The following is an 18,563-nucleotide window of genomic DNA, read 5'->3' on the forward strand; positions in this document are numbered from 1 at the left end:
CAGGTTGCCCGATGAACACCGGACTCCCAGTTAAACTTGCATGTCAGAGAAATAAGGAATAACTTTTTAGTACAACAGAGCATGATAAACACCAGTCGTTGTTGATCTGAAATTCAAATTTAACTGGGCATCTGTGTTTTTATTCGCTAAATCTGACGACCTCCCGGAATCCCCTTCTTTCCCACTCAGCCGGCTGGCTTCCCCCAGGCGCGGGCGAGGGACCTTTTTCTGTTTCTTGTAGCAGCTTCTCCTGGTTCGAGGCGGCTGTTCTGTGGGAAGGGGCCTTCTTATATGAAAAATAGCATTCCTTAAAACAGCCTTCGTAGGATGGGTATTATGGCGATTTCAGGGACAGGGAACATGTCGAGCGATGTGAGGAGGCTCACCTGGGTCCCCCCTATTGCGAGGCGCCCATCAATATGAGACTGACCCTCAGCGGGGCCCCGCTCTTGGGCCAGAGGTTTTCTCCATTAAGGTCCGCGGTCCCCTTCCTGTGTGTTATCTTTATGGAGCAGCAGCAAGAATCCGTACTCCGCCCCGCCCCCACCCTTTATTTGATCTTACTCCACTTGAAATGATACTGAGATGTCAGTGTAGTTAGTTTTGGTTTTAGAGTATATCCCATGGAAGGAATACAGTCAAGATATCGTGTTCCAAATTCAGTTGTGATCATGGTTTTCTCTGTGTGGTTAAGACACCCATGTCAGAGTTTTAGGTTTTTGGACTCCATTGACCTGCACACGCGCACACCTGCTTTCCCCACGGCGGTTGCTAATACAAAGGGTGGCATACGCTTTCTCCCCCTTGTTTTTCATTTCATTCCACGCTGTGTCCTAGAGTCACCCCCTGTCTAAAAAGACCTCCCTCATCTCCCTTTATATCTGCGCAGCCGCCCACTGCGTTGCTGTATCTCACCAGCCCCTGGATGATGACCTTCGGATGGGGTTCCAGTTTGGGCATTCTAAGTACTGGTGCAAAATAACCACGTGTATATTTGACTTCATCTTTCTGTAAGCTAGGGTTCCACAAGTGAGACTGGGTGGGCAAAGAGTAAATGCACGTGTAACTGTAGATGTTGCCAAATTCCTCTTCTTAGGGATTATTCCATTTTGTACTCTCACCACCATAGTATGGAGAGCCATATTGGGGTCTACGGATGAATCTCAGGAGGTCATTTTTTTTAAAAAAATTAAGTATAGTTGAAATATAATATTATATTAACTCCAGGTGTACAATATAGTGATTCCGGATTCTTATACCTTGCACTGTGATCACCACACTAAGTCTAGTAACCATCTGTCATGGTGCAAAGTTATCACAATATTATTGACTATGTTCTGCACCCTTTTCATCTGTCCCTCCTACTCTCATCTGGTAACCGTCAGTTTGGTCTCTGCTTCTGTGAGTCTGTTTTTGTTTTGTTTTTCAGATTCCACATGTAAGTGAAACCATATGATATTTGTTTTTCTCTGTCTGAACTTACTTCACTTATCATTATACCCTCTAGTAATTTGAAAACGTTTTTGCAAAATGTTAGGTGCATTTGTCTAGGGACAGGTCTAGACACACTGGCATTCTACCCTCTATAATACTCATGCCTGACATATAATAGGTACTCAGTGTCTGTATGCATAGATATTGCTATATAGATAACTATAGATGTATATCTATGTATATAGGTAGATATGGATATGCCAAATGGGAGGGGGATTAGGGAGCTGAGTGAAAAAGGTTGAAGGAATTAAGAAGTACAAATGAGTAATTACAAAGTTGTCACAGAAATGCAAAGTACATCATAGGGAATACAGTCAATAATATTTAATAACTATGTATGGTGCCAGAAGGGTACTAGAGTCCCTGGGGGATCACTTTGTAAATGATATAATTGTCTAACCATTATGCGGTACACCTGCAACTAATTCAAAATAGTACTGACTGCCAACTATAATTGAAAAATAGTATTTTATATATATCCAGCAGAGTGTGGATTCCATAAGGATAATTTGAGGGTGATCAGTTTTTTCATAGCATCTGAGATATAATGGTTGCCACATTTCTTTCTTTTAAAAATACCTGGTTTAAGGTTATCCCTGTCCATCTTCATAACTGATAGACTGGGAGAGTAGAGAACTCATGCATTTGCCACGATGGAGAACCGGCTGTGTCAGCCTGTGATTCAAACACTCCTGGAGGAGCTAGAGGAGCTTGTCACTTAGTGGGAGGACAGACACTTGTATAGACAGACAATTCTCAGTGTGTGATCTGCTTGGGGAAGGAGGAATGTCTGTGCTTTGCTGGGAAAGCTCAGGGAAGGAGAGATGGTCTGTTTCGTGCAGGTGAGGAGATACTGTCGAAGCTGAGAGGGAGGGAGGCATCATCATGTACAAAAGTCATGGAGATGGCAATGTGCAAGATGAGATCAGCAGAATGGTGGGGTGTTCAGTGTAGCCAGAGCCCAGGCTATGTTGGGCAGAAGAGTTGTCTGGAGGTGAGCTTCAAAGGTGTCAGGAGCCTCATATGGTATTCTCTGAAAGTTTAATTTTTTTATTCTTTGGACTTGTCAATTCAAGAAATCTTTTGTTTTTGTTTTTGTTTTTGAGGTGGACTGTTGTGATGTTCTCTAAAAATGATTCCCATGGCCTGGGAGGAGCATCTTAGTACAGACATTAGGGTGATGACTCTGGAGTCAGGAGTTGGGTATGAATCCCACCTCTCCCATGTGCCACCTGTGTGGTCCTAGACTCTTCACTTAGGCTTTTTGTGCCTGGGATTCCTCATCTGAAAAATGACATCCATTTTTTAGGTATGTTGTGAGGATTAGGTGAGACATACATTGCTTGGCACAGAGTCCTCTCACAATCAATACTGACAGTACCCCTCTTCTGCTCTTGGACTTGAGGGCTCTTCGGGATTTTAAAACTATTTTAGTTGTAATGACTTCTGTGGAGCCTTTTTTGGGAAACCATTAGAAGGTTCCAGGGGCCAGCTTGCTTGTGCCATCATGATGTGAGGTGCCCATGACTGGTGACAGGATGGAATGCTTTGTTGGCCTCACTGGACTCTACTTTTATTGTGCCTTCATTGAAAATTTCCGGCATTAATGCAAAAACATCTTTTAGAAGTTTGGAGTTAGAAATGGAGTCAGCATATCTTCAAAAGCACCTTGGGAAATGTCTAACTCAAGGTCTTGCGGAAGTGGCAAAACATCGCCCAGTGGACCCAATAGAATATCTAGCATTGTGGATGTATAAGTATAAGGAAAATGTGACCATGGAGGAGCTGGTAAGTAGGGATCTTCTTTTAGAAATGTAGAAGAGTAAAATAATTGGTCCCCTTTGTCTGCTTTCTAAAAGAGTTTGTTATTATTGTTTTCTATTATAAAAATAGTGTGTTTATTTCACAAAAACTTGGACAACATGAAAAAGTAGAAAGGAGAAAATTCCCAAAGATGACCACTACTTATATTTTTAAGTATTTCTTCTAGTCTTTTTTCTAAACATTTGTCTGTAGATTATTGTACATAATTATGATTCTATTCAATGTATAATTTTAACTCTGTGCTCGTTATTCAAATAAAACACATATTTTCCCAAATTATTACACAGTTTTCAAGTAAAACACAGACCTTCCCGCATTATTATACAGCTTTCCCAAATTATTAGACAGTTTTCAAGAGACTATACTTTACTTAATCCTTTCCCAACTGCTGGTGATTAAGATGCTTTCCAAATTGTTTTTGCAAGTGGTGTTCATTAGCCATGGGATTCTGTTTTTAAACAATGCTAGAGACAAAAGGAAATGGCCGACCTGCAGCATGAAAGGGAAGTAGCCCGGCTGGAGCAGGAGCGGCTGGAGAGGCTCAAAGCGGAGGAGCTCATGTTTCAGCAGGTGAGAAAGTGAGAGAGCCAGAGGCCACGGAACTGGCCCTGCCAGCCTCGGCGTGGTGCAGCCCACGTGCTGAAAGACTCCCCACCTCTGGTTACTTCCATATGGTTTTCTTATATCTTCATCGCTGTGCATGCGTTGTCTTCGCTGGAGAAGCGGCAGCGAGGCAGGAGGGAACCCAGAGAGCGGGCTCTCACGGAAGCCAAGGGGAGAGGGTCTCAGTGAGCCCTCTGTGCTCAACCACCTGTTGGCTGGTTGAGTGGGACAGGACCTCAAAGTGCTCACTCAAGGCCACTAGTGGGACTGTGGTGGGAGCAGTGTGGGTGGGGTGGGTATAGCAGGGGAGAGGGCGAGGATTAGTAATGCTTTCAAGCAGATTTTCAGGGAAGGACATTTTATTTTTCCCCTTTTCCTTTTCTTTTCTAAGGAACATAGTGGAAGGGGAGTGGTTGATAAGAAATAGAAGGGGTGATTTCTAGAGTGAGCTCTCCATGGAGAACCCCTTTTTCCTTTTCTTTTTTAAGGAACTTAGTGGAAAGGGAGTGAGTGGTTGATAAGAAATAGAGGGGGTGATTTCTAGAGTGAGCTCTCCATGGAGAAAAAAGGAAAGTGAGCCTGGAACATAGGTTAGGCAGGTAGAAGGGCACTTCTTTGATCCCTTGATTTAAGGAAAGAGGAGAGGATGGCGTAGGTACATGCGGTGTATTGGTTTTGTGGCACAACGTTGCAAGCAGCTTCTGTGTGACTTTCTTCTTTGTGAAGAAGGAACCATGATCACCTTTCAAGAATGAGGTGGTAAGGAAGGTCTGGGAGAGTGGTGAAGGTTTGAACTGGTGGCCTTGGAGATTGGCAGAGAAACTTCGCATTACTTGGTAGCGTCAAGTACTCTGATATAGTTGGAGACCAAGCATTTATAGTTTCCATCTGATTTGACTTTGTGGTTAGGTGGTTTTCTGCACCTAGGCAGACCCTTTGACTGAAGCAGGTTGGGGTAATAGGATTGGGGAACTGGAGATGCTGGTAGGAGAATAGTTGGAGGATGGGTCATGGAGTATTACCTATACAGGGGAAAGTTCCAGAGTGGCTTCTGGACTAATTTAATTTATGGAAAGACTCGCAACTAAACTGAAGCCACCCCTATAGTTCTACCTTATAATACTTAACTCTAGAGTCTTAACTCAGGTCTACGCATTTAAAAAGGGAAAAGTCAGTTATTTAGGTGTGTGGCTAAAAAGTTAAATATAGACATGGAAACTAGCTTTTTTTTTTTTTTTTTACCTAATCTCCCATTCTTCATAGTGGGTAGAACATTCTAGGCACCTTTGATGGCTATGGCTGCTGAAAATATTACCATGTATGAGCCTCCATTTTTCAGTCCTTTGGCTTATTGTTGTGGGGAAATTGCTAACTGTCGAGTTGGACATCAAACGACCATTCAAGCAGACACGCATCTGCTGCAGTAGCTCCACGTGGAGTGAGGACCTGCCCTTCCTCTTAGCAGCTCCTATGGCTGCTGTCTGTTCCCCATCTATCAGAATAAGGAGAACTTCTCACAGTTCTTCCCCAAGACAAATTACAACATGAATGAGGAGATACTTAACTTTCATGAACTCATCTACTTCAGCTTACCTAGATAAAATTTGTCAATACTGGAAATCAAACATTTCTCAAGCGGTACTGTGTTGATCAGTATAAAGCAATCCGCATATAAAGCAATCCGCTGTGTATCAAACCCTAAGCATTATATTGAGAGTAAAAGATACAATGAAATCTGCAAAAGATTTTATGGTCAAAGAAGTGGATTGGTGGGCAGACACGGATGAAAGAAGAAGGGACGCATGGAGAGATGGACCAACAGAGAAAAGCTTAAGAGAGTGAGGCTGAGATGAAGAGAAGCAGGGAGGCTCTCCCCTGAATCAAGTGAGCTGGGGTTCAGATCTCTGGTCACCTACCTGTTGATTGCATGTACTGTATTGATCAGAATAAAGCAATCCGCATATAAAGCAATCGCTGTGTATCAAGCCCTAAGCATTGTATTGAGAGTGAAAGATACAATGAAATCTGCAAAAGATTTTATGGTCAAAGAAGTGGACTGGTGGGCAGACACGGATGAAAGAAGGAGAAGGGACGCATGGAGAGATGGACCAACAGAGAAAAGCTTAAGAGAGTGAGGCCGAGATGAAGAGAAGCAGGGAGGCCTCTCCATACCCCCTGAATCAAGTGAGCTGGTGTTCAGATCTCTGGTCACCTACCTGTTGATTGCAAGAGCAGGTGTTCTCATAGTAGTAATAATGACTTGGAATTACTTGAAAAGTTAGGTGTGAACAGGCTAGTATTTGGATTGCTGTTTTCTACTAAAGAACTTATTTTGTAAGTAAAAGCTGTTTTTTGTTTGCTCTGTTTTGTCTGAATATCTTCCTGATGATTTTACTTCCTTTGTGTGAAGAAAGGAATTGGGTTTTGAAAATATCCCGAGAATGTTCAGACACTGGTTGGTATTTAACAACCGCACTTTGCATTATCATTGAGAGTTTAGTCATTTCACTTCCTCTGCCAATGTCTGAATGTTGATTGAATGATATGTTCCTGCATTTCAGCTACTTATCTTAGTGGGGAGAATGTAGGAATGTGAAGACACTACTCTTAACAGCTCTTTGTGAATAGGTATTAATCACTGTTCATTATCTCTGTTTGTCAAAGTGTATTAGAAAGAAGAAGGGACGCATGGAGAGATGGACCAACAGAGAAAAGCTTAAGAGAGTGAGGCTGAGATGAAGAGAAGCAGGGAGGCTCTCCCCTGAATCAAGTGAGCTGGGGTTCAGATCTCTGGTCACCTACCTGTTGATTGCAAGAGCAGGTGTTCTCATAGTAATAATACTGACTTGGAATTACTTGAAAAGTTAGGTGTGAACAGGCTAGTATTTGTATTGCTGTTTTCTACTAAAGAAACGTAAAAGCTGTTTTTTGTTTGTTTTGTCTGAATATCTTTCTAATGATTTTACTTTCTTTGTGTGAAGAAAGGAATTGGGTTTTGAAAATCGAGATGAAGAGAAGCAGGGAGGCCTCTCCATACCCCCTGAATCAAGTGAGCTGGTGTTCAGATCTCTGGTCACCTACCTGTTGATTGCAAGAGCAGGTGTTCTCATAGTAGTAATAATGACTTGGAATTACTTGAAAAGTTAGGTGTGAACAGGCTAGTATTTGGATTGCTGTTTTCTACTAAAGAACTTATTTTGTAAGTAAAAGCTGTTTTTTGTTTGCTCTGTTTTGTCTGAATATCTTCCTGATGATTTTACTTCCTTTGTGTGAAGAAAGGAATTGGGTTTTGAAAATATCCCGAGAATGTTCAGACACTGGTTGGTATTTAACAACCGCACTTTGCATTATCATTGAGAGTTTAGTCATTGCACTTCCTCTGCCAATGTCTGAATGTTGATTGAATGATATGTTCCTGCATTTCAGCTACTTATCTTAGTGGGGAGAATGTAGGAATGTGAAGACACTACTCTTAACAGCTCTTTGTGAATAGGTATTAATCACTGTTCATTATCTCTGTTTGTCAAAGTGTATTATTTAAAAAATGTAGTTTTAAAATGCTCAATAGGCTGACCTTATTAATTAGCGCTGGATCGATGGTGAGAATTTATTTTCTAACTTAGAGGTTGACAAATTCTGCAAAGGTAGATACTCTAGAGGCAAAATTGAAGATATTATGTAGATAGTATGGTGTATTACGTAGATATAGCAAGTGAGAAAACAAATTTCCACAAATGTTTTATTGATGAAATAATAATATTTGAATAGAATTTTTTTGTAATATAAGCTTACTACTGAGAATAATTAAATTCTTTTGATAAAGATAACATTTCATTTAGTTGGAGTTCAAAGTTAATGTTTTTTTTATCATCAAAGTTGATTGAAAATGTTCATCTGTTAGTGCTGATCTGAAATGAGATTTTATGTATTATCTTTGAAAGTATCTTTTCACACATAGGTCCTGCCAAATATTGATATCAATCCATGTACATATAATTTTGAGCATATTCGTCTCTTGGAAGGCATTTGTAGAATTCTCTTGATATTTGCTTTTTAGCATCTCATTGTCTTGTAGATTAGTCACTTCCATTTGAAGGTAAGAGCTTCTCATGACACAGTTAAATGGGTTTTGAAATATGAAAATTTCCTTTTTATTTACATCCTGGCCTAACAACACTCTGGAACTATAGTTCGTGCTTGGAAGATACATCTGCTGCACCTTTGTGTGGGAATGGGGGCCTTGTTTTGTTGGTTTGTTTTGGTCAGCACTGGCAGTATATAAAGCAGCTAGCCATTGGGAGTCACACATTAATTGTTAAAGTGATTTTTCTGCAATGGAAGTTTTACATATAAGTACCGTTTTGCCTTAAAATTTAAGTTGAATTGATTAAAAAACATTATTAAGTCTGCAGCAAAAAGCTAATGGCCAGAGCCATTTAATTTTTGATAATTGTGGTTAAGAATGGTTCTTCTCATTCAGAAAAAGTTCCATCTTGGAACTTTTATAGTAAAAATTTATAGTAAAGCATTCCCACTGTTAATCCAGGAAACTGGTGTGGTAGGGTGAGTCAAGATTTACTCAGCTCCTGTTTCTGACAAAAATATGTAGAGGACTGATGATGATGTTCATAAGAGTGAATGTAGGACATTGTTGACATTACTGGCTCAATATGCATGATAGATTCAAGTATTTTCTGCACAGTAGCTGAATACAATGAATTCTCACAGGCTTTAAACACTATTTTCAGCAGCTTTGTAAATTTGTCCAACTAAGCCTTTTTCTGTTCCATGGTTCCACACGTATTTTTATCATCATTTGTTGTAACACATCTTAGCAGATTTCACTTCTGGTTGTACTGAATTAATGCTTCTCTACTTCTATGAAAAAAATTATTGCTTGTAGTTGTCCCATGAAAACTATTCACAGTGGCTGATTTTCCAGTCTCTTTAGACTCAGCACTGACTCCTTGAATAAGCAACGACTGAGCAGCGTTGGGAACATTTGTTTACCCATCAAGAGCTAAGGACAACCACTCAGAATCATTGTGTTTAATTGACTATTGATGCTGCTCCCAATGTCACCAGCTCTGTGAGCAACTGTTCTCTCCCAAAGGCTAAAAATGTTAAGTAAGCTTGTTTTTCCGGACACTGAAGTCAAGCATGTTTTAATTAAATATCGCTAGGAAAATATGTTTCTTTACTTGACTAACAAATGAGCCACTTAGAAACTTACTTTTATTGTAGCCTCATTTTCATTTTTAATTTTGTAAAGAAATTCTGTTGTGATGAAATACTTGTCTTAACTTTTAAAATATTTCTGACCTTTGCTCTTGTGTGAGCTGATAATATTGTGATGAGTGCTTAACCTGGTAATATTGATACTTACTATATTCTTTTAGTATAGTGTCCACTGCTTAAAAACACCATCCATCCCCTAGCTGGTTTGGTTCAGTGGATAGAGCGTCGGCCTGCAGACTGGAGAGTCCCGGGTTTGATTCCAGTCAAGGGTTGGGGGCTCGCTCTCCAGTGTGGTGCGTGCAGGAGGCAGATCAATGATTTTCTCTCATCATTGATGTTTCTATCTTTCTCTCTCCTGCTCCCTTCTCAAAAATCAATAAAAATGTACTTAAAAAACAACAAAACAAAAACATGATCCTTTGTCATTTAATTTGATAATTAAATAACCCATTCTCTACTGTGTCTTAAAAGGGCAACATTCAAAATTCACTTCTTGTCTTTACATGATGGGTATAAACTGATTAAACATAAATATCGCAGTGAGACCATGGCCCTGCAAAACTGTTGAGGTATAATCAAGAGACCGTGAGCTGTGGTGAGCTGAGCAGCGATGCAAAGTGATGAGAGCGCCATCTATGGTCTCCGTTGCTCAACTGTGCTGTAGTAGCGCGAAAGCCAGTAGTCAAGGGAGTGACCATGACAGTGTCTCAATCGCACTTAATTTATAGACACTAAAATTGGAATTTTACATGATTTTTATTATTTTTATTTTTATTTGATATTTTTCAACCATTGAAAAATATACAAACCGTTCTTAGCTTTAGGGCTGTGCAAACACAGGAGTTGGGTCAGATTTGGCCCACACAATTTAGGTTGCTGACCCTATGCTAATGGGTCATATATGTTGAGTTGGAACCAAATATATTGTTGGTTATCAATGGTTTCAGATAGTATACTTAGGAGTTTCTCATCCACCTCTGCAATCAAGTTTTGGTTGTTTGAAGACCCATCCAGCTATGCTTAATAAGATTTCATCTGAAAAAATTACTGCAATCTTATTTGTTGCTTCAAGAAGAACAGAGAAAGTGACTTGGTTTTGTACATATTGTGTTTCTCTAAATTAGCAGTTAAGGAAGATTCCTTTTTATTTTATATTTCAGGAAATATTTGTAAAAGCCAGATTATTAACAGTGGCTGTGATAATTTATTTTTGTAAGTTTTTGAAATTTAGGTAGATATAAACTTAATTATCCTGGGACATTTCAGAGTGATACAGTTAATCCCCTGCAATTGATCTGACTCTAACATGACTTACTTTTTTTTCTGAATATTCAGCAACAGCTGGCCTTACAGCTGGAGTTAGAAATGCAAGAGAAAGAGAGGCAGAGAATAGAACAACAGAGAGCTCAAGAACAATTAGAGAAGGTAATTTGAAGTTTCATAATTGTCTGTTTTATTTAAAACCTCTTAGAATCCCCAAGCTGTTCTTTCTCAATGCTATATCATGGGATTCATAGTCTAAAGACCTGCCACACAGCTGTGCGACTTAAGCAAATCTTAGAACCCTCTTCATCTCAGTTTACCTTTTGGAAAAATAAAGATAACAGTATGTTATTTTTAGCAATATCTTACTGGATCATTTTAAGATCAAATAAGATTGTGTGTGCAAAACTGCCTTGTGAGCTGTTTTATAATAGTGATATTAATAATATTGTAATAGTGATATAAGAGTTGGTTGTTTCTTATTATAGTGGTTGATGTTGAAGGTCAGGCTCTTTGTAATATCAAGAATATACTGACCTCTAACATAGTAATGCATCTCTCTTGTTTTTGTTAGATGTATTATCAATGATAATTTACATTTAAATGTTATTACTATGGATGTTTTTCATGTCTTTTAGTAAATAAACTATGCAGTAGCTTAAATAAAAAAGTTCATCTCTGGTTACTGTATTCATATAAAATGTTAAGCCTCTAGTTTGGCCAGTGTCCTCTGGTATCCCCAAAGTATGTGTTATAGAGACCAAACTTCTGAGTGACTGAATTACACTTTTTAACTGGATATTTCATATTGTATGCATATAGCTCATATCTGTGATGTAAATGTTACTCTCCTATTCCATAATAATAATAATAATAATAATAATAATAATAATAATAAAACAGAAGCAGGTTTTATAGAATATCTACATTAGCAGCTTAGATGAGAGCATCATTACTTAAAGCAAGTTTTAAAAAGTTGGACGATGAATTGAATAAAAAAAAGATGAGTTTTAAAAAGGGTAAACCAAAGCCTTATACATAATTTTAAAATATATAAATGCTGATGCTTAGTCTGAGTATAATAGGGCACACTGATATGCATGCACACATACACATATGTCCAAGACTGGGCCATGGATCAAACCTACAACCCAAGTATGTGACCTTGACCAAGAATTGAGCCTGAACTCTAACCACTTAACAACACTGGCCAGGACTTAACTTTTATTGCACTTATATGCACTTTTTAAAATTCATGTTTTGGGGGTTTTGTCTTTTAATATATTAATAAAACATTATCAATTCTTACAACATATTCAACCTAATTGTCTTTTAAAATACTTTCATGTTTTTAATTTAGATTTTTCAAAGTAATTTTCTTCAAGTAAAGTCAATAATCAAACTGAAAATTTAAAAGTCAGGTAAAGTATAATTTTACCAATCAAAACATCAACAGAAAAAAATTTAAATGAGGATAGTTTAAGGGGCCTCTGGACAACATCAAGCATAACAGCATTTGTATCATAGGGACCAGAAGCAGGAGAGAGAGAGCAAGGGATTGAAAACCCATTTGAAAAAAATAAGAACTAAAAACTTTCCTAACTTGGCAAAAGGAATAGACATATAAGTCCAGGAAGCACAGAGTCCCAAACAAGATGAACCCAAAGAGACCCACACCAGGACACATCATAATGAAAATGCCAAAGGTTTAAGACAAAGAGAGAATCTTAAAAGCAGCAAGAGAAAAGCAGTTAGTTACCTATAAGGCAGTTAGTTACCATAAGATGGTCAGCTGATTTCTCAACAGAAACTTTGTAGGCCGGAAGGAATTGGCCAGGAAATACTCAAAGTGCTGAAAAGCAAGGACCTAAACCAGTGATAGCAAACCTTTTGAGCTCGGCGTGCCAGCATTTTGAAAAACCCTAACGTAACTCAGGTGCCGTGTCACATATAGAAATTTTTTGATATTTACAACCATAGTAAAACAAAGACTTATATTTTTGATATTTATTTTATATATTTAAATGCCATTTAACAAAAAAAAATCAACCAAAAAAATGAGTTCGCGTGTCAGAGGTTTGCCATCACCGACCTAAACCAAGGTTACTCTCCTCAGCAGGGCTGTCATTCACTAGTACAGTTACATTGAATAATAAAAACAATTCTAGTTTATAACTTGTACATTGATGATGTTGCTGAAATGATATCTTAAGTGCTAAATATGAACCTATTGCTTAACTTATCTCCACCATTGCTAATATTTTTGGCCTTTTAATCTGATGATTAAATACTTTTTTCAGCCTGGCCAACATGGCTCAGAGGTTGAGAGTCAAATCTATGAACCAGGAGGTCATGGTTCCATTCCCTGTCAGGGCACATGTCTGGGTTGCAGCATTCCCAGTAGGAGGTGTGCAGGAGGTAGCCAATCAATGATTCTCTCATTATCGATTTCTATCTCTCTCTCCCTGTCCCTTCCTCTCTGAAAGCAATAAAAAAATATTTTTAAAAGAAACATCAAATGAAAGAGACATGTAATTCCAGCTCTTCTCTGAAATCAATAAAATCTATATTTTTAAAAAAACAATTAAAAAACACTCCCCCCCCCGCCATGGAGCCCAGAGAAGGGCTTTTGAATCAGAGGACTCTGAAGTATAAGTTAGTGCGAGAGAAGTTATCAGGTGGGAGGTGTGCAGTGAAACTAAGCTAATGGTGGTTGGCAGGTGCAATTTTGTAAGTCCCAGAAATGCTCCCCTCCTCCAAAATGTGTCCCATGTGGCCACACTAGCTGGAGTGGCATCAGCTAGATTTTCATTTGAATTAACACTGGCCAGTGTGGCTTAGTTGCTTGGGCATTGCCCAGTGCACTGAAAGGCTGTTGGTACGATTCCCAGTCAGGGCACATTCATGGGTTGCGGACTTGATCCCTGGTAGAGTGTATTCAGGAGGCAGCCGATCGATGTTCTTCTCATATCAATGTTTTACTCTCTCTCCCTCTTACTTCCTCTGTCTCTAAAAATCAATAAAAAACCTTTAAAAACACACAGAAGAAGTTAAAAAAGAATATCAAGAAGACAGTGATCAAAATGATCAGAGAATTGAAAGTATTTTGATCAAGATGCTATTGTCAAGCAATGGTCATTTGCAGCAATTCAATACCAACAAGAATCCCCAATTTGGGTCGCAGTGAAAAAGGGAAGTTCATTCAGTGCAAAACAGCTCAGCTGTGATTCCGCACGGATGTGAAAACAGCACAGCTCTAGAGCAGGTGTGGGGCCAGCCTCTCTTCAGCTAGACAGCTGTGCATCCTCTGCCTCACTCTGCTCTGGCTTACACCTTTCAGTGTTTCAGCTCAGACACAGAGGTGCATGGGTGGAAAGGCTTTCCCAGACAGAGGGGAGCTGGCTTATTCAGACAGAAGTCCCCGCCCCTGGTCCCTGACTGGACTGTCCTTGTGCAAATGAGGACTCCAAATCCTCATAGTTTAATTGGTCCAAAAGGCACTGTCCTGATTGGTTAGACTAAAGTTTCTCTGATTGGTTGGGACTGCACTGCTCCATGGCATAGGGAAAGCCTTAGTCCTATTGGTTGAAATAAAATTCCAGGAAACTCTTATAAGGGCTGGCTCAGATAGCAGGAACACAGTGCAGGGAGGCAGCTGAGTGCAGAGGCACACAGTTCAGCATGAGCTTCTCCATGAAGTGCAGTTTGCATGAGAGGCCCCAGAAATGGCTTCTAGGCTCTGTTTTTAAAAATTTGAGCCCAGTGAGCCACCAGAAGCCCTTCTTACTTGGTGTCTTTTTTCTCAGGGCTCACACTATATTTGACTTATTGAAAGTCTATGATTTATAGGAAGGTTTCCAATCCGTTTTGTGGCTCCATAAGGGCTACTCTCATTATTTAGTATCTGCAGGCATCATCAGACCTGGTGACCAGGGCCACAATAACTTCAATAATCCATATTTCTACTGCTTATCACCCCTCCCCTCTCTCATGCAAAGCACCCCTGCCTTACCCATTGCTTGGAGATGAGTCCTTTTGTCTTTTCACCCTGGCCTTCTGGCGGCTGCAGGGATACAACTTAAACTGTCATTTGCAAAAGGACATTTATTGGAAGGATCCTGGGTTGAAGGAAGGGTTTTGCAACTGAACTCTGAGGGGCTCTGGTACTATTGGGCCTTCCAGACTCTTGGTAGCCCGAGAGTCACATGCTACCTGGGTTCTCACTTCTGCTGTCCTCTGGCCCTCGGCTTCAGGCTCTCTCACTGGCCTGGTTTGCTGCGCATCGGGGAGGCACCTGGTCCATAAAGGCTCTCAGGTCTCATTATGTTGTAGCTCCTACCCTCTTAGAAGAGTGGATTCCTTTTTTGGTTTCAGTTGAGAAAAGCATCTTGGGGAAGGAGTCTGACTGGCTCCATTTGTGTCAAGTATTCATCCCCTGGCTGCGGGCAAGGTCCTATGAGAACATGGACTTTCCCACTATAGCCAGGTGGCGGGCTAAGGTGTTACAGGAGGATGGAATGGCCTTAAGAAATGTACCAGATGTGTCCCCTATAATTGCGGGTCATGAGATTGCTGAACTTTGAACAGCCAAGATGAATCAGCTCAGGATCAGCTGGCTTAGAATACAGAGGCCATTGCTAGGCCTGGTTGGTTAGAAGCAGGCCGCCCATGTGTTCAGAGCACTACAGAGCGCATTGCTCGGGCTGTAAGAGGATGCTCACCTTGGATAGTGACTTGGGCCACATTAATTCCTTCAGAAATATTCACCTCTTTCTTACTATGTGTACAATTCTACTTAACGGCAAGTTCTCTCTAAAATCTCCTCTTCTAAGAGCTTATTACACTTTTTTGTTTTGTCACTTTTTATATCTGCTAATGATCTGGCTTCAGGCTTAATGCTCAGCCCATTTCATTTTTTAAAAAATTATATTTATCCCAAGAAACCAGAAACGCCAATCAGAAAGGATATATGCACCCCTATGTTCATAGCAGCCCAATCCACCATAGCTAAGATTTGGAAACAGCCTAAGTGCCCATCAGCAGATGAGTGGATTAGAAAACTGTGGTACATCTACACGATGGAATGCTATGGTGCGGTAAAAATGAAGGAACTCGTGCCTTTTGCAACAGCATGGATGGAACTGGAGAGCATTATGTTAAATGAAATAAGCCAGTCAGAGAAACAGCGATCTCACATGATCTCACTCATTTGTGGATTATAAAGAACAACATAGACTGATGAACAGGGACAGATCCAAAGACAGAGAAACAGCGATCAGGCTATCAATCCCCAGAGGGAATGTAGGGGAGGGAGGGAGTAAGGGGAAGAGATCAACCAAAGGACTTGAATGCATGCAGATAAGCCAAACCAATGGACACGGACAACAGGGGGATGAGAACATGAGTTGGGGGGAGGGGTAATGGGGGGGGATAAGGACACATTTGTAATACCTTAACTAATAAAGAATTAAAAACAATTATATTTAATTGTAAACAAAAGATTGTCATCTTCTATTAGTATAGAGTATTAGATGAACCTGCTGGCAGTTTTGTGTTAATTGCGTTCAAAACATTTCTTTAAGAGTGATACCCTCTTCACTGTTAAATTGATCATAGCATTTTGTAAAAGTAAAAATTCTTGAAGAGTAAATGTGTAATCAAAATGAAAAACATATTCAAAGTATTTTTCTTTTTTTATGTGTTACAGGAGATGAGAATGCATATGGAAAATCTAGCCAAGGGTGAAGGCGGTTCACTTTCAGAGGTGAGAGAAAAAGTTATTCTATGTTCTGTGAAATAAACGAATGTCCTGGAATTTAAAGCTTAATTCTGATGCATTAGTAGCTAAATGTTTAACAAGGAGATTATCAAAATTGATAGGCCAGATATAAATTCTAGTAATAACAAGCCACAGATATGGTGTGCTTAAATTTTATAGCAAAAATCTCAAAGTGGATAAAAATTGTACATTCAGTTTGTGTTTCTAAAAACCAGAATAATGCGAGACATTGACCCTGTGATTACTTGCAGTGGCATACTTGAAATTTCTGAATATATTTCTATGCAAGTTTAGCATCTATTCCTAGAATTCTCTTGTCATTAACAGATCTTGGTTCATTTCATTAATTAAAAATGCTGAATTTTGATGGTGTAATTCAGAAGTTTCTGCCCAGATGTATTCATTTTGAAACCCTTTAAAAGTAAAAATGCATTTTTGGTTGCAGGAGGCGGCCGCAGCAGCAGCAGCAGAAGCAGCAGCCAAGACGCTAGCGGAGATCAGTGACCGCTATGGGGCGCCTAACTTGAGCCGAGTAGAAGAACTTGATGAGCCCGTACTATCGGATGTAAGTATCCTCATGGGAGGGTTTGGTGAAAGCCACATTTTTTCACTGTGGGAAGCCTTGTGCATATGAAACCAGGACTGGCTGGCAAATCGGTCTTTTGCTCCATAGAAAGAAAACCAGTTCCCTAATAGGGTGCTGACTGTACCCCTAGTTGGCCCTCTGCCCTTTTGTGAACGCGTGCAGCTGGCCACCAGGCGAGGGTGGGCATGCGTCTGGCTCCTTCCAGAGGTGTCAGCCCTGATGGAAGCTTGTGCTGAGGTAACAGTGTGCCTGCTGTGCACCGTTATGTTGAATTTGGATTTTATTTGAAATAATTTGAAATTATGAAAAAGCTTCATTTACATAGTCACATGGAAATTTCCTGAACTCCATTTTCTTTGACTCATATACTTTCGCTGTTCTACTTGTATTAAAGCAATTTTTTTTTAAATTTTGCTTTTAGGTTGCCTTAAACATTGATCAAGATTTGTAGGATCAACCAAGCTAAGAGTAATAAATTTTTCTGCTTGTTTCAAGTTTCAAAATACGAAGTATCCAACTGTAGTTTTTGCTTTCAAACTTGAACTGCCTCCCCCTCCCCCCTCAAGACAGCTCTATAAGCGGTGGTCTCAAAATACTCCTTTGGAGCCGCTATGCAACTGGTCATTCATATGATTCCATTGAGAGAACAGGATAAATTCCCCAAACAACCAAAAGAGGCAAATGAGAGAGAAACTGAGAGAATGTGAGGAGGAGATTGCCCGCGAGGAAAGTCATCGTGAATAAAGGAAGGGGCTGCTGCTCTCACTTGACCCTGGGTGAGGCTCTGGAAGATCCAGCAGGCTTTGAGGTGGCATTGCCTCCTGGGAGCAAACTGCAGAGATTCCCTCAGTTCACTTGCTCAGAAGTGATGCTTCGTAGTACCACTGACTCAGGATCAATGGTGGGGCTGGGATGGGCAAGGACACAGAGAAGTATCATTTCTTCTGCAACAACCAGTGGGCGACTGCGCCGGATACAGGCCATGCGGGTGCCTCCTGGACAGGAGGGTGGCCTGTGGACCCTCTCTGCACTCCCGGCCTTGGGAACTTCCGGTCTAGCCTTGAACTTTAGGGAGAACTTTGCTTCCTGTGTAGAAATCTCCCAGGTCTGCAGTCTGTCTTTTCTGTCCCTTAAGAAAGGGTGTAGGCATGGAGACACATGCCAGGACAAGGCTCCTTTTTTTCTTTCGGGTTAAAGTCTGACCATCTCAAATCTTCTAAGGAGGTAGACACGTGGGAGTTCACGTACATTGCTGTCAGGGCTATGAATCGGTAAAACCATTTAGGAAAGGAGTTAGGTATTACCTAGAAACGTTGATCATGAACACATTTGACATGGACAGTCTGGAGAAACTCTTACATGTGTGCACAGAAAGACACCTAGGAAATACTCATAGGAGCATTGTTCCTAAGGGCCAACACCTAAGAGCCAACATCTAAGCCTTTATTAACAGAAGTGTGGATAATTAAACGGTGCTACACTCATACTAGCAGCAGTATCATGATTGAACCTCAAAAAGAGAAAAGCTGAATAGGAAAAAATAGTTACTATATTATTCTATTTATAAAAAGTGAAAAAATACGGGAAAGCTAAATATTTTGCCTGGGGATACGTTTATGTGCTCAAAGAATCATTAACACAAAATTCAGAATAATGGTTCCCTCTAGGGTGAGGGGATACATAATGAGTGTGGAGCTATTAATAATACTCTATTTCTCAGGCTAGGGAGTAAGAACAGAGGTAACAATTTTATTATTCTTTAATGCCCATGATTTT

The 18,563-nt window shown here is 40.1% G+C and overlaps 1 protein-coding gene across 1 annotated transcript; it reads left to right on the forward strand.

Annotated features, from left to right (window-relative positions):
* Positions 1-3,135: 3,135 nt before the first annotated feature.
* Positions 3,136-17,238, forward strand: DYDC1 (DPY30 domain containing 1). Its single transcript, XM_006755069.1, has 6 exons — positions 3,136-3,282; positions 3,787-3,888; positions 10,495-10,584; positions 16,130-16,208; positions 16,678-16,766; positions 17,209-17,238. Exons 1-6 carry the CDS (start codon positions 3,136-3,138, stop codon positions 17,236-17,238), a joined length of 537 nt encoding a protein of 178 aa, XP_006755132.1.
* The last annotated feature ends 1,325 nt before the right edge of the window (positions 17,239-18,563 follow it).

Source organism: Myotis davidii, unplaced genomic scaffold (genome assembly GCF_000327345.1).
Source record: "Myotis davidii unplaced genomic scaffold, ASM32734v1 scaffold112, whole genome shotgun sequence".
Classification (NCBI taxonomy): domain Eukaryota; kingdom Metazoa; phylum Chordata; class Mammalia; order Chiroptera; family Vespertilionidae; genus Myotis; species Myotis davidii.